The 20,116-nt window shown below is 39.6% G+C and overlaps 1 protein-coding gene across 1 annotated transcript; it reads right to left on the bottom strand.

Moving 5' to 3' along the window:
- Nucleotides 1-1,785: 1,785 nt before the first annotated feature.
- Nucleotides 1,786-11,459, bottom strand: LOC131240932 (citrate synthase, glyoxysomal-like). Its single transcript, XM_058239477.1, has 13 exons — nt 11,068-11,459; nt 9,009-9,189; nt 8,796-8,881; nt 7,068-7,172; nt 6,611-6,673; nt 6,220-6,329; nt 3,860-3,979; nt 3,710-3,785; nt 3,428-3,501; nt 3,158-3,278; nt 2,398-2,495; nt 2,196-2,319; nt 1,786-2,092 (listed from the first exon to the last, which is right to left on the bottom strand). Exons 1-13 carry the CDS (start codon nt 11,311-11,313, stop codon nt 1,961-1,963), a joined length of 1,536 nt encoding a protein of 511 aa, XP_058095460.1. The 5' UTR covers nt 11,314-11,459; the 3' UTR covers nt 1,786-1,960.
- Between the last annotated feature and the right edge of the window lie 8,657 nt (nt 11,460-20,116).

Here is a 20,116-nt window from a genome sequence, read left to right as displayed (position 1 = left end):
TCCTCATGAGGGGCAGTGGATATGGAAGGTGGGCCCAGGTGAAGAACAATAACATTGAAGGCATACTCCACATAATGGATAACCAACATTAAGGTGGGCCCCACATAATGGACAATCCACATCAAAGGTCGGCCCATAATGATGAATGGCTCACATCCAAGGAGGGCCCCACATGATGGACAGCCCACATCAAAAGTGGGGCCCACACAATGGTCAGTCCACATCAAAAGTGGGCTCCCATGGTGGACTTTGAAGATGGGCCCTACATTATGGATAATTTATTTTGATGGTTGGCCTCATATGATGGACGATGACCCGCATCAAGGTGGGCCCCATATGATGGACAATGACCCACATCAAGGTGGGCCCCACATGATGGACAATGACCCACATCAAGGTGGGCCTCGCAAGGTGGATGGTCCACGTTGAAGGTAGGCCCCACACATTGGATAATTGACATTGAAGACCGGCCAAAGGTGAGCTCAGCACAATGAACAGTCCACATCAAAAGTTAATCCCACATGATGGATAGTGGATGTTAAGGGCCCGTTTGGCCGGGCGGATTGGAAGGGATTGAATGGTACTAGGGTGGATGGCATGGATTTCTAGGTAATGATGGTGTTGTCAGTGGATTGCCTTGAGATCCATGGGATTGCTTTGTCCTTGATTGCTATATCCAGTCTGTTTGGCACGCCCGACCAATCCCGGGATTAAACCTTCCCATCCCTTCCAATCCCTCGAACCAAACACGTCGCAGGCAAATTTGAACGGACTAGGGTGGATTGGATGGGATTTAAAGGTAATGATGGTGTTGTCAGTGGATTGTCTGAAGATCCAGGGGATTGGGATCAGATCACCGACCCTGTTTGGCACGCCAATCCCGGGATTTAACTTCCAATCCCTTCCAATACCATCCAATCCCTTCCAATCCGACCGGCCAAACGGGCCCTAAGGGTCAACTGAACAAACTTGAGAGATACAAAATTGTGCGATATTGGAAACCAAACATATTTTTACTTTTTGCTGATAAATATATTATTTACTAAACATACTTATCTACTGAATAAGTAGAAACCAAGATAAGTTACTTGGGGCTATGTAAAGTAACATATGATCCAAACACCCTCTAAGAATCACTTCACAAAGAGCAGCATTTCTGAAACCCTTTTGGCGGACCATGCTCACCTCTATAGGTTCATGGATCTCACTCACCTGCTCTTCGGGCAATGGGAGGCCCCATTTTAGGATCATGGGCCTGGCCAAAATGGCAAGTTAGTAATTGCTAAAGGCAGACGAGCACAATTTTTACAACATTTTACTAATCGAATTCATATTTTACATCTACCAAAAACCTTCTTACACAGGAAGGGAGATGGATGCTCTACTGCCTCTTAGAAATAATTAGAAAATAACATACAGACAAGGCATACACATAAATCAGATAAAAGGGTCAAATTATGGGTCCCGATTTAGATGTATCATGAACCAAAAATTACACTTATTTGATTGTCCAGCATTCAGATTGTTGGAGATTCAGACAGTTAGGAACAAAGAATATCCAATAGTTCTATTTCAACAAACAAGTATCCATTAATCAGAGGTTAGGATTGCTCAACCAATCTGATTTTAAGACCAACTTAGCGAAGATCAGCTCCACAATTTACCCTGTTTAATTTTTGTTAATTTATTCTGTGTTTGCAATTTTTGAGTGCATGCACATCAGGCATCATATAAGCTTCTAATGGGAAATGCGTGTACCAAAAAGTTCCAGCGCACAACCAAAAGTAGAAAGAAAACTGCATGCAAATGTTGTGTTCGCCCATCCAAACATTGGGCATCAATGTGACACCACATTTTATTTACTATGAATAAAATCAGTTGGATTATCAGGTTCAAGCTTGGCTCGGGCAATAGATGTATGAAGCTACAACAAAAAGGTGCATTTAATTCCTCATATACGCTAAACGGAAGATCCAGCAAGTCGCCGCCTTGTTGCATTAGAAACTGAAACCTGACCGAGCCCGTCAACCTCCGCAGATATCAGCCTCTCTTTGACAGGCATGTAATGTCGGAGCCATACACCAGTATATGCCTGGGAGATCAAAGGCATGAAATCTTTTAGTAATTTCACTCATAAAGAAAGAAGAAAGAAAAAAAAAAAAAATGGCCACAAAACATGCTGCGATAAAATTAACCTGCTGCGGCCTCATGATCTTCGTGTCAGGATCATCAAGTGATTCTCGCCAGTGTGATAGGTAGCCAGCCATGCGAGGGATTGCAAACAAAACGGTGAAGAACTCCGTTGGGAATCCAATTGCCCTGGTTAAGACAAACATTTCATTACAAGTGACAACATCCACAAAGTAAGAGAGTAAAGAAACAATTTTCTGAGTATACCGATAGATTAAGCCAGAGTAGAAATCCACGTTTGGATAAAGCTTCCTCTTCGCAAAATACTCATCTGAAAGTGCAGCTTTCTCCAATGCAACAGCTACCTGCAAGCAATGCATGATCATGAATTAAACCATAGCGAAAACAAATGGATACCCAGATTATTGTTTTCTATGGATGCTTTTTGGAAGTACACTCCAACGATAGAAATGTTTTCAGGCTAACACTGACTGAGAAACATTTGATGTTAGGTTCACGGAAAGAATAATCCACATTAGATGGACCTTTTCTGCCTTTCCCACCCAAAACTTTTTCTTTCTTCTTTCGTTCTTTCATTTTCTCTTTTTTTTTTGTCTTTCTTTTTTCTGTTTTTTGTTTTTTTAGTTTTGTTTTGTTTTGTTTTGTTTTTTTTTGTTTTGAAGATTTCCTCCAAATCTTGATATTCAGCTATGCAAACCAGCAGGCTATTAATGCCGTGTTGAATCAACTCCACCCGATAGTATTATCACAACAGCCATACCAATAATCCAAAATAATAAGGTGATTCCAATCATGGCATAGCGATGGACCATCGCTTTAGTTGACTCAGCTCCAACAGCTAAATAGCAGGAATCAGTGAAGTGTTGGATAGCAAGAGAGACTAGCAGATATCATGATAACGAGATTGTCAGAAACATATGGAAGCCCTACTGTACAGGCAGCTTTTGTACATTCTCCTCATATACGCACTACTAACACATTAGATTTGGAGAAAGAAATGACATACCTCAATGAGTGGATCCCTCCCAACAATGGAGAAGACTTCCTCTGCCAATTTCCGTATGACCTTGGCACGAGGATCATAGTTTTTGTACACACGATGCCCAAAACCAGACATCTTTCGCTTCCTTATACACCCAGCAGGAAAGGACATAAGAGAAATCGGATCAAAAACTTTAGAATCCAAAACAAATCATTGCATTCTCAACCAGCTCTCATAAGCAAGCTTGGGAGGGCAGGGATGAATGGGGGAAGAAGATGCAAAAGCAAGACTTACCTGTTTTTGACACCTTCAATGAATGCTGGAATGTTCTCAACTGTTCCAATCTCACTCAGCATTTTAAGGACAGCCTACGATACACCAAGCAACAAATTAGGCCATGTTTAAGACTAGTCCAGTTTTATGTTCAGTCATCGGTTTGCTGTAATACTCAATAAAATTAAGATATGAAGATCCTAAATTCGTGAATCCATTCACTTGCTGGTATGTGTTTCATGGGGAACTCAGTAACCATAATTTAAAGCATGAAGAGCCATGTAGACAATGCAGGGCGCCTACCTCATTTGCTCCACCATGGAGGGGGCCATACAATGCACCAACAGCTCCAGCAAGAGCCGTGTAGACATCCACACCACTGCAAGTTTATTGTCACACGTTTTGAGACTATTTTGGCTGTGGTTTTGATTTCCAAACAAAATAGATGCATACCTTGATGCAAGATGCCTTGCAGCAGCTGTAGAGCAGTTCATTTCATGCTCAGCATGGAGTATGAAAAGAATGTCTAGAACTCGAGCCAGGCGAGGATTCGGTGTATATGACCTGTTGCCTCTGCAAATTTGTGCAAAGAAAAATTCCAATTCAGATGCAGTGAGTCCAAGATCCATAATAACACAGTAATATGAGTCTTGAACTCAACAACGAAAAAAAGCACATAGCTCATGACCCATCTGAAGCAGGACAATTAATCACTTGCTCTAAAAGCTCGAACTGTTAGAGCATGGCAAATTAATCCCTTTATCTCATAGCTCAGGCCCCACATCTCATGGTTTAGGACCTCGGCCGAATCGTGGGGCCCAAATCACATGGGTACTGCCTCACTTGAGCCGCCCACCCCGAGTGTGTCCACGCATCCCACAGGCTACCTCACTCGAGCCCGGTGTGAAATGCGAATTAATAACCCCCGATGAGGAGTCTTGAACACGAGACCTCCCCCGTGAGCCCCGCCCACCCCGAGTGTGTCCTTGCATCCCACAGGCGACCCCACTCGAGCCCAGTGTAAAAATGTTCCTGCATTAATCACCCCCGGTGAGGAGTCTCAAACATAAGACCTCCTGCTCTAATACCAATTTGATGCATGACAATTAACCACTTGCTCTAAAAGCTCGAACTGTTAGAACATGGCGAATTAATCCATTTATCTCATAGCCCAAGCTTCACATCTCATGGGTTGGGACCTCGGCCGAAACCCCCCTCCCCCACTTGCTCTAAAAGCTCGAACTGTTAGAGCATGGCGAATTAATCCATTTATCTCATAGCCCACCTGAATCACACAGGTGGGGCCCGCCTCTCACGAGCCACCCGCCTCACACGGGCCGCCCACCCCGAGTGTGTCCCTGCATCCCACGGGCTACCCCACTCGAGCCCGGTGTGAAATGCGCATTAATCACCCCTGGTGAGAAGTCTCGAACACGAGACCTCCCCCATGGGCCCCACCCACCCCGAGTGTGCCCCTGCATTCCACAGGCGACCCCACTCGAGCTCGGTGTGAAAATGCCCCTGCATTACCATCTATACTTAGTTTGTTGACATTTTCATCTTTTGATATTTTCATGATTATAACTATAATCCAAAAAGTAGATGCCATACACGTGGACTTTGTCCCTCAGGCAGAATGGAGTCCCAAGTCCCAACTGAAAGATGTAGAAGCTCAACTCTCTTATCAGTTCAGAATCTACTACAAAAGTTGCCTTGTTAACAGTGTGACACATCTGGATTTCTCAAAATGGCTTCATCAAATCCAAGAACCGTTCAAAGGACTCAGAAATACCATTAGGAGTGCCTCCTGTTATAATACGACATTGGTCAGTTCCCCCAAATAATACGCCAACTTATATTAACCTCCCCAAAGACGCAAACTTTAGTCTATTTGGTGAAAAGGCACAGTAATTATCTGAATCATAGTAGGAAAAACATCGACTGTCAACCAAAAAGTAATCAAAGAAAGAATTCACCAAAATCAACCGCGATAACCAATCACTGATCATCTATTAACCTTGAGCATGGGCTGTTTCATCAGATTTGATGAACAAATTTCTGCACCCACTCACCCAACTCAAGTACTTGCGCGAATTTATGAACGTATGCATCTCTGTACGTATGTAGCAACAGTAACAAAAGGTACAAATCATCTTTTATGAATTTTGAGTATAGCAGCGTGGTGGCTGATTCCGGCAGCTAACATAATCTTCAGAAAATAGGAATGACTTGGATGCATTAATAATGTCAACAATTCAGAGATGAATGGAGTGCTAAAACTTAACATATGAACTAATCATGGAATAAACACCAGATGTTGTTCTATAATCCACACAATTTTTTTCTTCTGAAGACTGACAAGCGAAAGGGATATTCACTTCCCAACGTAAAAATGTTAGTTCGAAAGAAAATTGGCGGACACGGGGAAATAATAGCATACAGAGGATGCCAAAAAAAAATCTTGTAAAAATGTCACAGGAAAAAGACATTAGGAAGACTTACAGGGAGTCGAATGGAGTGCTAAAACTTAACATATGAACTAATCATGGAATAAACACCAGATGTTGTTCTATAATCCACACAATTTTTTTCTTCTAAAGACTGACAAGTGAAAGGGATATTCACTTCCCAACATAAAAATGTTAGTTCGAAAGAAAATTGGCGGACACCGGGAAATAATAGCATACAAAGGATGCCAAAAATATATATATATATATATATATATATATATATATATATATATATATATATATATATATATATATATATATCTTGTAAAAATGTCACAGGAAAAAGACACTAGGAAGACTTACAGGGAGTCCAGCATATATAGAAAGTTCTCTGAATAAGAAAGGTTGTTGGAAGGAAGAACCGGCGGTCTTCCAGCCAACCTCAAATAGGCTGCTGCTGCAATTGTTGGTGCCTGAACGTGAAAAATAAATTTTGCATCAATCTTCATCATCATCATAGACAATACCCAGATCTTTGGGGTCAGTTTAAATGACTTCGCAATTTGCAAAATTAATTGGCAATGCAAATCTGAGCACTTGTGTGGCTGCAATCACATTGTGCTCACAAATCCTGACATAGAAGTGCATGCCTGGACAAAAGTAAAGCATGGCAGCATGCCATGAGAATTTACTGCCCAAAATATAGGGATGCATTTAACATTTCTTCAATCGTAAAAAGAATGCATAAGACTACCTTGCCAAGTATGCGCACTATTTGCTTGTCCCTCACTTGTTTTGACTTGTAAAGATCCTGGCCCTAAAGGAGCAAAGAGATGTTTTATCAGATTTGTTTAATATTACCAAGCACCAGTATCACATAAATGAAACATCTAAATAAAGCATGGTCAAAAAGCAGGAAAAGAAAAAAGATCCCATGGGAACCCCATTATCAAGAAGTAGCAGGCAGGTTGGACCTCCATTACCAAACTTAAAAATTTTAGATTCACATTGCTTCAGAACAACAAATGAAGTAGCAGGCAGGTTGGACCTCCATCCTTTCAAATGAAAAACATTGACAATCTAAACAAAACCCAGCAGATGGTACAAACAGTAAAATTGTCATTGAGACAATGTTATTTAATTACAGTAAGCAACTCAAAATATCTGACCAAATGTATGGTTTGGAAGTTCAAACTTATTAATCCACTCACTCCAAAAGCAGGATTAGCATCAGGATGGAACACGGAAAGAGCACTCATCGCACTGACAAGCACACCCATCGGGTGCGCATCGTGAGGCATTGCCTGTATAATATCCTGCAAAAGAAAATTTTTAATACCCGTTAGAAAAGGTCAAGCCACAACATTTTGTTTTTACAAGTAAAACTTTAACCGATTAGTATTCAGTATTTAGTAACCAATCGAAAATAGCTTAAGCTATCTTGGGGGGGGGGGGGGACAGACAATGAGATTCAACCACAGGGCAAGGTTCCAATAAAAACAGAATGAGTTTGGTGATTAAAAAAATTAGTTTGCAGAATTCCACAATGAGCATTGGTAGAATGCCACAATTGTTTCGCATGGGAACCCATTTGCTGACTCATGAAGAAATAATGCATCCACGCCATCCAATTGTCTGAACAAGGTCCATACTGGGTTCCACTGGTGACTGATTGAATATCATACTCATCCAACCATCCATGTTGAAGATCTGGACCCCATTAAGGGTCCAAGTTGATCTGATCAAAGATCTAGATCAGATCAAGGGTACTGATGAATATTTTGGACCAAATCCAAGGTCCAGCATATCTGTAGAAGAATCAGAAGATGAAACAGTGGATTGACCAATGATCGAGATGAGGAAAAGATGACAGAAAACTCAATGGTTCAATTGGAAAATTCTAAGGACTGTGTCCAAGTTGAGATGAACATGCTAATACCATCTTAATGACGATCAGTGCAAACAGATTGAACATAGATGGTCCAATGAACGACATAGCAAAGGCCTCAACCTGTGCAAAGGCAGAAGAGGCAATAATGCATGCCAATCTGAAGTCCGAAGATGATCAAGCCAATCTGAGGCATAGGAGTACATCATCAACTCGTGTCCAAGCAGAAGAGATGTGACACAAGGCTGATTTGGATCATGGATCAACACGGATCCCAGCTCAAGGATGAACTCTTTCCAATCTAGGAGGGAGTTACTGCTTCCAAGCTATCCGATTGCCCAATCAGGGTAAAAATATGATTCCATCTATCGATATTAAAGATTGGGCTCATCCAACTGTCCATATTGAAAATAAGGCCCATCCAACCATTCATATTGAATATATGTACCACATTAAGGGTCCAAATTGACCTGATCAAAGATCTTGGTCGGATGAAGGGCCCTGATGAATATTATGGACCAAATCAACAATCCAATTGGACTGTGAAACCCAAAGATCAGATGGCCTTGATTAACAGTCTGTTGGACTAGCACCATTGATCAATGGCCTTGATTAACATCGATGCCAATCGGATGATCCTAACCCTTTGACCAGGGCCAATTTGTTAGAATCATCCAATGTTTAAGAGCCATATATAAACATGTTACACATATGCACATGCAAGTATAGACTAGCAGGCTGTTGGGATTATCGCACAGTCCATATTTTGTACTAAATATCATTTTTGTGGCAACAAGAGGATTTGAACTCTACAAGTGGAACAGATTTGATTACTTTCAATTTAAGTTCAGCCATTTAAGTGTGCAAACCTTTCAAGATATATTTACACAATTTTCCACATCAAGAAACTAATGTAGGTAACGGCTATCCAGCCACAAAATCTATCAAAAGTAAGCAAAAAGACAATCCATGGAAGGTCCATTATATAAGTGACTCTTAAAAAAAAATGCACAGGAGCTTCGGCTTCCTAAACGAAGTAATAGAAACACACCAGAAGGCCCTGAGGAACAGCAGAATGTTGAGAAATTGCGAATTCCCAGTCTGCTAACTGACTTTGAGAGGGCAAATTCCCATACACTGTAAAAGGAAATTGGGTCAGATAATATAACTCAGCAATGAAAAATCTTAAAGAAATTATAAATCTCTAGAGAATAGACAAAAGGGTCCAACTTAATGCACACGATCAGCTTTTAAGGAGACTCACTTAAAAGGTAAGCCACCTCAAGAAACGAGCTGCTATCAGCCAACTCCTCAATGGGATAACCTCTGTATCTAAGAATCCCCTCATCTCCGTCAATATAACAAATCGCTGAACGGACTGGAGCTGTATTAAGGTATCCTGGATCGTAGAGTTTAAGCCCTTTGTCATATTTTCCTGTTGTTATCTGTAAAACCATGATAAGGAGCAAAATTTCTGAATCACAGAATGAAATGGTCAACCCAACAAAGATAATCAAGAAAGAAGATTTTATTTAGTGAATGGTATGGTGAGATTAATCTCGTTATAAGGGAAAAAAAGTATATACAACCAATCATAATCTGATTGTGTGGTGGTGGACATTCATCTAGTTTATGGATTCGCCAAAGACTAAAATTGAACCCCATTGGAATATTCCTAAACTTTTGATTCTATTTTAATTCTTGCTGGCAAGTCTAAGTCTCTGAAGAATTCTGTTATGCATTCTGACTCAAGAAGTCAACATCTCTCACTGCCCTTCTCCGCATTCACAATATTCATCTCTTAATTTAACTGATTTTATTTTCATTTTGTGCTAAATTCGCATATCATTGCTTGAGAAAATTTGATGGAAAAATAGCCTTTATAGTTCCTTTCTTGCAAAACAAAATTTTGTTTATCCATTAGAACACGTGGTTTCCATTTTGTGCCTTCACCACAAAGATATGGATATCTCTGTTTGATAGTGTTATCTTTCAAAAAAATAAAAAATAAAAAGTGTCCAGTCTGTCCAGGATTCAAGTCATGGAAAAGCTAAATTGTGTGCACTGCATCTGCATGTCTTTCTGGGTGAGGATTACACGTAAAAGTTAGGGAATTTGAGATAAAGGGAGTAGGAATAGAAGAGGATCTCCAAATGGTTGCATAGGATTAGGATCTGGATTTGGATCTATAGATAAATGCAGCTCCATACCTGTGCAGAAGACATAACTGATTGATTATAATCAACCTATGTGATAGACTATTAGATACCGCTTGATTGTAATCAACTTATTTAATAGTCTATTAGGTAGCGCCTGTGGAGGTGTTTTGTTCTCATTGCTAGTCCCAAATCCAGTCTCAAGTTATGGCCCTTGATAGAGTGGAATGGAGGAAAAGGATTCATGTAGCCAACCCCAATTAGTTGGATAAGGGTTAGATGATGATGAGGGTGATGAAGACCTGCGCAAAGGACATCTTCACATTTTTATGAGAATTTGGCATTAAGGTATTGAGGGTTTTAGGATGACCTCTGATTTGGGAATTTTGGATTTGGTTTTGCACTTAGTTGCACAAAGACTCCACCTAATTGCTGCTTCCGCTTTGAATTGCATGAGGTGTGTCTCAGTTTACAACAATTGTTACGAAAAGTTGACGAGAAGTGTGAAATAAATTCAGGAAACAGGAAGCGAAAAAACATCGTTGTTTGCAAGGGGAAACAGGTTCCGTTGTAACTATGACTTTGGGTTCCCACCCATTTGAGCATGAGAGATGCTTCTCTTCAAATCAATACGTAAGATATGTCAGATCGGATCTGAAGCATTCTAAACATTTACTTGGGTGAAAATGCGAGAAAACAGGATCGTGTGTGGTGCCATGTAATGCCATCTCAAAATCCAGGCCACACCAAACACTGTAGAACTGCAGGTTATCCGCTCTGCAGCCAAAGTATCCTATCCATTTGAACCCATGAGGCGCAACTAAACAAACCCATATATAGGTCTGCTCATAACATCTCAAACAACACACAAGCCTAGTAGCTGGATGTAGAAGCATGATCTTTGGAAGAAGATAGCTCAAGAAAAGATAAAAACAAACAACCTTCATCAAGAGAATAAACACAATAGCAGCAGAAAAATCTCTGGAATGAGAAATTCAATCTGCTGATAAACAAGAATCCACGACAGATTTAAAGAAATTAAAAAGAAAACACTATCAACGAATCCACCGAATTCAGAAATTAAAATCGACAATATGGATTCCACATCTAATTCTTCAGCATTTTGAAACAGAAACGCAGATAATTGCGATCAGGAACTCTTTTCACCTTTTTCAAATCGGTAGCTTTGACAGTTCCTTCTTCCGAGACCTGAACTGCGACCTTATTCCCGGTTCTTCCGTCGATTACCGTCAGCGAACCTTTCAAATTCCCTAGCGGCCGTACAACCTCTTGAGCAGAAACACTGGAAGCTTCCAAAACTGAAGAAAACCTGTTGGGACAAGTAGCTGATAGATGCGCAGAAAGAACAGCTAATCTGCGAGTAGATAGTATCGACGGATCGGTAATTTCCATCTCTAGTGACGGATCGAAACCCTAATCTAGTCGAAGGTGGAGAGAAACGGGGAAATGAAGGATGCAGAAACTCTAGAAATATTAGAAATTTCAATAGAGAGAGAGAGAGAGAGAGAGAGAGAGAGAATGAATTTCTGTTAGTTTTGCGGGTGGTTTTGTGTTGCTCCTTCAAGAACCGTTCTACACTCGCGCGATGGTAATTCGGGACGCAGATTTGGTAGTGGTGTGGTGATGTGTTGGGCGCTGCGGGGCCCACCTTGATAATGTGTTTTATATCCACGCCGTCCATCCATCTTGAAAAATCATTGTAGGTTATAATTAAAAGAATTAAATAGATCAGAAGCTCAAGTGGACCACACAGCAGGAAACAGTGAGGATAATAACACCCACCGTTGAAACCTTCCTACGGCACACCTTTTGGCCGTCCAACCAGTTGATAAGGTTAGAAAGACCTGGGTTAAGTGAAAAAAAAAACAAATTTCAGCTTGATTCAAAACTTTTGTGGCCCGGCACGAAGTTTTTTTTTATGGTAGGCGTTCAATCACCACTATTTACTGCAGTGTGGTCCACTTGAGCTTCTGATCTGCTACATTTTTTTTTTTTGTTGTTGAAGGCATGGATATAAATCACATAATCAAGGTGGCCCACAGCGCCCAAACACATCACCGCACTGGGCAACACTACTCTATCCGGATTGGCTGGTGTACCACGTACCACCGACCTTACCGTTGTGTTGACCGACCTGGCTGGTGTGATGACGACACCAAAATATGTGGGTCCCATCATAAGGTATGTGTTAACTCCAAACCGTCCATCCATTTAGGGAGGTCGTCTTAAGTAGAGCTGTACCCGAGTCGAGTTAGCTCGTTAGCTCGACCAGATCAACTCGGAAAAGCTTGACTCAACTCGAATCGAAATTGTGTTCGAATCAGGTTAAACTTTATTTTGGGAGCTAGGAATATTTCAAGTCGAGTCCAAGCTACACCTGGCTCAACTCGGTATTGAACTCGACTTAGCTTGGACTCAATTTGGATCGAGTTTTAAGTAAATATATACAGGGCTTTTAAAAAAAACCCTTATCCGCCCAATCCTAACCTATTTTGCACAACCCTAACCCAACGTCCAACGCCCAAATCATCCGACCCTAACCCATTTCACCTAAATCGATTTTCCGTTCTCCTAATATTCTCGCCATTCTCCACCGCTTGCCCATTCCAACATTTGTCCGGACGACCTTCTCTCCCAAAGGGAGTCATCTCTTTCTTTCTCTCCATTTTTTCTGACAAGTAGTATCCGTCTAAGTAGCGGAACCCATCCGTCCAACGACCACTAGCTGAGTGGCTCTGGTATAGTCAGACAAATCTTTGATTTGGTCAAACAAACCCATCCGACCAACAACTACTGGCCGAATTGACTCGAAAACTCAACTCGAACTGGACTGAGCTGCTGACCGAGCTAAGCATGAGCTGTTGTTCCAAGCTCGAAGGCTGAGCCAAGCAAAGCACGAGCTGCTGTTCCAAGCTCGAAGGCCGAGCTAAGCCAGGCACGAGCTGAGACTTAAGCTGTCCGAGTCGAGCACGATCTGGACAAAGCTCGGCTTGATCCGACTCATATACACTTCTAGTATTAAGTCCTAAGCCGATAAATAAAACAGATCTAATCGCAATGGGGAATTGAATGCCTACCATTAAAATCTGTTTGGAGTCACAAAAGTAAGTTTAGGATCAATATAATATTTATTTTTTCTCTTTATCCAGGTCTATTTAATATTATGAATAGATTCCATAAAAAATTATATATTATAGTGAGTCCCATGAATATTTTAAAGGTGAGAATCAGTGTCTTATTACTATTTGAGATTTGCATATTATTTATTTTTAGTCTTGTGATCTAAAATAATCCCGATAAATGTATGAAGGATATCGATATAATAAATACATCGTTGTGGGGCCATGTAACTTTGATCTCCTTGTGGGGTGTGGTACACCAGCCGATCCGCTAACAATTTGTAGGGGTGTATACGAGTCGATCCGAGTTGAACTAGACTCAACCCGGCCCGGCCCGGTCACCAGTCAAACCTAGCTCGAACCCGGCCCAACATTTCCAGCCCGAACCCGGCCCGGTCAGCAATCGGGCGAGTTCGGGCCAATTTCAGACTTTACAACAAGTTCATAAGAAGGGCTTTGACAGGTAATCTACACCCCCATTACAAGGCCCTCAATCAACGGTTTAAACAGTTAAACTATAGACTCCACAAAAAATTTAACTAGTCAGGACATTATAATTCCTTTTTGTATTTGGATGAATATAAGCCGTTCAAGTTATACGTTGTAAGGTAGAGGAGTCACTGTCACTTCAAAGATGGGCGGTGAACTATCCCAAAAGGGTAAAGGGGAAAGGGACGGGTAGGGTTTTAATATATACACACACACACACCACTCGATTGAGTCGGGCCAAACTGAGACCTATCCGAACTCGGCCCGAACTCAGTTTCGGGTCGAGCCGAGTTGAGGTTTTTTGGGCTGACTCAAGCGAGTTAACCGGACTAGTCCGGTTCATGTACAGCCTTAACAATCTGATCCCGCGTTAGAAAATTTGAGAAGGGAGAAGATACTATGAGGCCAGAATAATCTGAAAATGGTAGAGCTATCTCTTCAAAGTAAATGTGTCAGTGATATATATCGATCTGAACCGTCCATCTAGTGGTCTCTATCATGGATCGCTCATATTTCAAAATTCACACTAATTAGACAATAATTTCCTTCACGTTTCTCCCCTTTCCTTTGATGAATGTTTGGCCATTAACTAGCCTCACTTCATACCCTTGCTTCAAAGGCCACTCCGATGGATAGTATTTTCTTTTTAATTTCTTTTAATCGTGTTGTGGATTCTGCATCATTAACAAATCAATTCGGACCACTTGCCATGTGGGCCATGCTGGGAGGGTAAAAATAGGTGGATTCTGCATCCTATTATAAACTAAATAAAGTTTTGGCTCCCATGCCATAAGGCCACAAAGGTACATACATCTACACGCGGACAACGTGTGAATCTATGGTTGCACGAGTGCAATATCTAAACTGTCCATTTGATCCGTCTTTGTCCTTGTGGGAAACTTTGTCGACGAAAGAGGATTTTTAGAGTAAGGACGGATGAAAATATCCCTTGAGCCCCTCGGATTCAGGTAAGACGTTGGTGAAAAAGAGGGTTAATTTCGTCTGAAATAAGTTGTCCGTACTAACAGGGTCTACTTTGGTTATCCATGTTTGTGGTCCGTCGAGGTTGGCAAGGGAGATAAAAGGTGATGCCTACAGTAAAAAATTACCCATCAGGTGTTCCACAAAAATTAAATTGAAAATCACCAAAATGAGAGTACACTTTCAGGAACGGAGACCGTTTTAAAGATACATGTGATCAGACACATGTGTCAGAGATCGAGGCCATTCATCAGGTACATCGCCGGGAGTATTTTCCATCTACTAAAAAATCTCGGGAAGATACTTGTCAAGTGGCCAAACGAGAAGTTTTTAGTAGTTTGTGTTCAATCACCATTGTTTCCTGTGTTGTGGTTCACCTTAGATTAGGATCTTTTTCATTTTTTAGCTCAGGTCTTGAAATAGTTACCCAAAATGGATAAACAGCATGGATAAAGCACATACATTACGGTGGGTCCATGGAGCACTATCCATAACAAAATGTCTACGAACAGCGTCAGCATGCAATTCACGCCCCTGTCAATCTATAACTTTCAACGTTCACCAAGGAAAAAAAAAAAAAGGCCTGCTTTCGAGGTCTGCACACACGTGTTTCTCACTCAGTGAGTGGGCCAGCTGCTTTTTATGACAGGACATATGCACCATGGTGTTGGCTATAGGTTTGTTTTTTTATATATTTTTATTCACATGTCGTGTAGGCGTGAATGCAAGAATCTTAATTAAAGCTAATCAACTTTCATCCTTAGCGGGATAGGTAGATACATTGGATGCGGTCATATATACGATGAAGACTTGAAAAGATTGGCCGCATATTCAACCAATCGCATAAATTGTTATAAGATGAATAAAATTGTTATAAGATGATCATTACCGTAACATGTGATTCCTCCTCCAAGATGAGTTGCACTTTGACTTCTATGTAAAATGACTTTTAGTATATCAAGCAATGAAAAATAAATCATATAGAAAGTGAAAACTTACCCTCAATCTTACGGTGAAACTACAAGGATGGAGTTTGACGTAGGGATGGACGTGTTAAGGTCGATCATAGTCTTCCTCATGAGGATAACTACTCTGAATTCATGGAGCTTTTCTAAACTCATCACGAAGAGACCTCGAATCCATGAGGAAAATAAGAAAATATAAAAAAATTTAAAAATTTTGAAATAAATTACTTAATGATTGAATAAACAAGTTTGCTCCCCTTTAAATAGGGATACTAAGCTATGGAAGAAGTTTCAGAATTAAACTACAACTAAAACTCCTAGAAATCATGGCTTATTATAAATAGTAAACTTATTATTTATAAACGGCCGTGATTCCCACGAGTGCGCATGGTTTTTAGCCAAAAGTTATGTTCCCCTAACCATTCTAAGCACTTTTCATGTTGGCCGCAACTCCTAAGCCCAACGGATGAAGAGTACTACTCAAACTAAAACTTACTATAAATAGTGAAAATGAAATTAAGAGGAATTCGACCGTCAATCTTATAGTAGTTCACAAATTCGGTGTGGGCAACCTGGCGTAGTGAGGTTGGGTGGCTAAAGTAGCTCGTCCTACCCCAAAATCATATATGGCACGTTGAATAACTCGTTTCGATTTGTGAGATATGTTCATTTTAAGTTCTGACGGTCTGGATCGCCTTCGTCTCCAATCAAGCCTTTTCTAGTCCATCTTGGCCATAAAACTGTCCACAACCCACTCCACATCAAAGCCTTTCTGAATAAATAACTATTTGTATTAAAACAGAAATAGTCTAGCATAAAAGCATAGACTTGGATTGCAACTAAAGATAACCACTAGAGAAGCTGTGATAAGAAAAGATAAATTGATTAGTTTTGTTGGTATATAGGATGACTTACTTTTCTAAATTTCTTATTATTTATAAATTTCTTTTGTGCCCCCTAAATACTTCTTTCTTTATTTCAATAGTTACGACAATTAAATCATTGCCAAATTTGGTCTCCCATGTCCTTTCGTTTCTTCTCGACATGTGTCCCTCTAATCATTTTTTTCTACTCGATCACTTTCCATCTCTTAGTCTTCTCGGCGATACCACGTCATCAGATAACGTGTATCATTAAGCTAAATGTTGGTTGTACTTTTGTGAAAAACGCTCTGAATATCTTTAAAAATCTTTCACATGATATTTCTATCATGTACAATGACATGTGTACTTTCCTTATTTGCTATTTCAGGAATAGTTAGAAATATAGTACAACACATGGGACCACTATAAACATTGTGGATCTCATGCACACACGACAAGTTTCTCAGTCCTTTCTTGTTTGGAAAAAGGGGTATGTGCATACGAGGGACTTGATACAGTGTCCCACGTGAACTGTAATACCATGCAACACATGTGACAAAATGATGTGCAAATTAGGTCCACCCACGACGTTGTCATTTATGGTTTATGTCTCAAAGTGTAATAGATGGTGGAAAATAAAAAAAAATAAAAAAATTTTGAGGGAGCAATAACAAATGTGATAATAGATGACAAATAAGCTGGCAATTATTGTGGGCTTATACCATGGGTTGGCTTTGAGCTTGTACATTTTCACATTAGTTATTAACTAATTAATGAGGCATTTGTATGAAGAAATCTGTAGTGTATATTGTTTGCAGATGGCATAGTTTCGATTAACAAGATAAAGGAGAGGTAAATACAAAGTTAGATTTATGGAATGATGAAGATTTAAAATTAGTTGGACTATAGTTGAATATATGGAGTACAATTTTAGTGATAATGGGAGTGAAAATAAGAATTAGTTAAAATTGTTGACCAAGAAATTTTCCAAAATGACCACTTTCAATACTTTGGGTAGATAATTCATGAGGGTGGAGAGATTGAACGGATGTTGTTCATAGAATTCAAGTCATATTGTATGGGATAGAATATTGGGTGATTAAAGAACAAAATATTCATAGAATGAGAGTAGTTTAAATAAAAGCATTAAGATGGATGGGTGGAAAAATAAGAAATGAATGCATTCAATGACGGAATTAGAAATGAATCCATTCAAGGTAACTTGTGAGTAGCACCAATGTGTAATAAGATAAGAGAAAGCAGACTTAAGGTTTGGTTATGTGCAACAAAGACCAAGGACTATGTCGGTTAAGAGTGAGTTGGTAAAAGTTGACGTGGATGAAAGTAGTAAGAAAAAACTTGATGACATATAATTTAACTGAAGGTTTGGCCCTTGATAAAGTAGAATGGAGAAATATAATTCATATAAGCAACCTCAATTAATTAGGATAAGGCTTAGATTATGATGATGATGACAACATCTCCCACGTTGAAAACCATGTTGATAATCTTTAAGATATGGTGTGCCTTGAGTGTGAATCCACCTCCTTGGATGAGATTGGGGACTTGTTACCAATACAATGTGTTAAAATCCCAAACAGATGAACTTTTGGAGCCCATGACTATGGCACGAGTGTATAAGACATGACTATTCATTGTTAAAGCAACACATGGTGGGAAGAATTTAATGGATAACCCAATAATAGTTCTTAAACAAAAAACACTTATGCGAGTCATATGGTAACAAGGAGATAACTTTTTAATATAGGGCAAGTCAAAGAAAATTTCTTGGATGGCCAAGATTGAAAGAAATTGGGCCAAAAATCTCGATCCTATGGTGCACTATTGCTTGTAATGACCATAGCTTTGTTACTGATTATCTATTTCACACATATAATATGTTGTTGAAAAGTAGCCGATTATACTATTTTTAGAAAGTTACTGTTTTTATTAATTTAGAGTATTGTTTTGTTCGGAAAGTAGTCCCATAGCTTAAAGTCTCTATCTAAGTCATGAAAAGAGTATGAATAAGTTTAAAAGTCATTTACTTAAATGATAAAAAAAACATATTGTTTCAAGAAAGTCATGAAATTTGGGTTTATGCTTATATAAGTTATGGTAGTGGCTTTGTCAAAATATTTTATTTATACTTTTCATCAATAATATTAATTTTATCTCTCTCTTTTTTTCTTTTTTTTTTTAGATTTTCTTTTTCTTATGGATTCAATGACTATTTTAAAAAAGGAGATGGTGATCTATTATATTTTATCAATGCACCTGTAGCTTGCTACATAACTTGTGTCAACTTTGATTGAATGACTTCATGTGAAAAAGATCTATCCTATCCATCAAGTTTGCACCTTATGCTTCGACAAATGCCTAAAAATTAAACAAATTCATAACTCATGTATGCTACTCAATGGGGAATAGTGCAGATGGGATGCTTGGCATTAAAAATTTCAAATTGTGTGTGGGGTTTTGTAGATTTACAGATGCAACAGAATAATAATAAAAATTTTAAAGGTCCATATTGACATATCAAGTCCTATAGATCTCCATTCAAATATAACCACGTTTCCACAATAAATCAAAACACATATTTTAAATCTAGCTATACTTTTTTTTTAAAAAAAAATTGTTGTGGAATAGATTGTCGATTCTGTTCCTTTAAAACATAAGGTTCTCTCCCAAATCTATCATAGAAGAGGAGTGTCATGCAAAAAATCTAAAGCAGGGTTAGGGTCACACCAAGAAAGACACAATAATGGTGGGCCACAAATAAACGTGTGGGCGTATGAAGGAAGGGAGGAGACAGAATCTCTCTCTCTCTCCTACTTTCTCTCTCTATCTCTCTCAAAGTGGTGGCGTCATTAAGGGGTTTTGGCATCTAAAGCTTTCTTTTCTCGTGTCATCTCCATTTAAGATAGGATCTTATTTATAATGTGGAATTAGAGGTGTACACGAACTGAGTTAGCTCAGTTAGCTTGCTCGACTCGACTCGAAAAAGCTTGATTTGACTTAGTTCGAAGTTGAGTTCGAGCCGAGTCGAGCTGATTTTTTTAAGCTCGAAAATGAGTTCGAGTTGGCCCCAACTCGACTCAACTCGGATCGAACCCAACTTGAATCGAACTTGAATCGAACCAGTTCGGTGACTCAGTTACTTTGATATTGATGTTGCTCACCAAGTGTTTGATGAAATGACTCAAAGAAGTGTGGCTGGTGGCAAGGAAGGTATGTATATGAAACCAACACCCCATTTTTATTTATTATTATTATTTTTTTAATGTTGCTTAGAAGGTGCTTAGAAGGTGTTTGATAAAATACCTGTAAAACCATTGTTGCTGTCTTAAATACATTGAGATTTTGAAGGTGCAGTCCAGGTGTTTGTGAAAATGCTGCAATGGAGAACTCGGCTCGATCTTGGCTTGAGCTCGGCTCGAACTGGCCCGAGCTGCTGACTGGACCAAGCCGAGCGGGCCAGTCAGGCTTGAGGACCGACCGAGCCGAGTATGAGCTGAGGTCAACTGGTGGCCGAGCCGAATTTGAGCTGAGATTAGCTAGTGGCCAAGCCGAGTTAAGCTGAGGCCAGCTCCACTCGGTTTGATTCAATGTACACCCCTATGTGGAATTAAGGTTTTAGGGAAAGAAATAAATATGACACTTCACAATTATACATACTTTCATATATCATATTACAACTAAAGTGAATACTACCTAACCACATATCCAAATTGACCCCATCTCTCTACTGAATATGATCATCGATCATTAATCCAAA

The sequence above is a fragment of the Magnolia sinica genome, chromosome 3 (assembly GCF_029962835.1).
Source record: "Magnolia sinica isolate HGM2019 chromosome 3, MsV1, whole genome shotgun sequence".
In the NCBI taxonomy this organism is placed as follows: domain Eukaryota; kingdom Viridiplantae; phylum Streptophyta; class Magnoliopsida; order Magnoliales; family Magnoliaceae; genus Magnolia; species Magnolia sinica.
This window is presented reverse-complemented; position numbering and strand designations above follow the sequence as displayed.

Excerpts from the sequence above, each read along its gene's own strand:
- LOC131240932 (XM_058239477.1), bottom strand. The coding sequence starts at position 11,313 with ATGGAAATTACCGATCCGTCGATACTATCTACTCGCAGATTAGCTGTT. Across the intron at positions 6,674-7,067 it reads ATGCTAATCCTGCTTTTGGA|GGCCAGGATCTTTACAAGTC; the intron begins GTGAGTGGATTA and ends TTGCTCCTTTAG. Across the intron at positions 3,279-3,427 it reads ATTGAAGGTGTCAAAAACAG|GAAGCGAAAGATGTCTGGTT; the intron begins GTAAGTCTTGCT and ends TGGGTGTATAAG.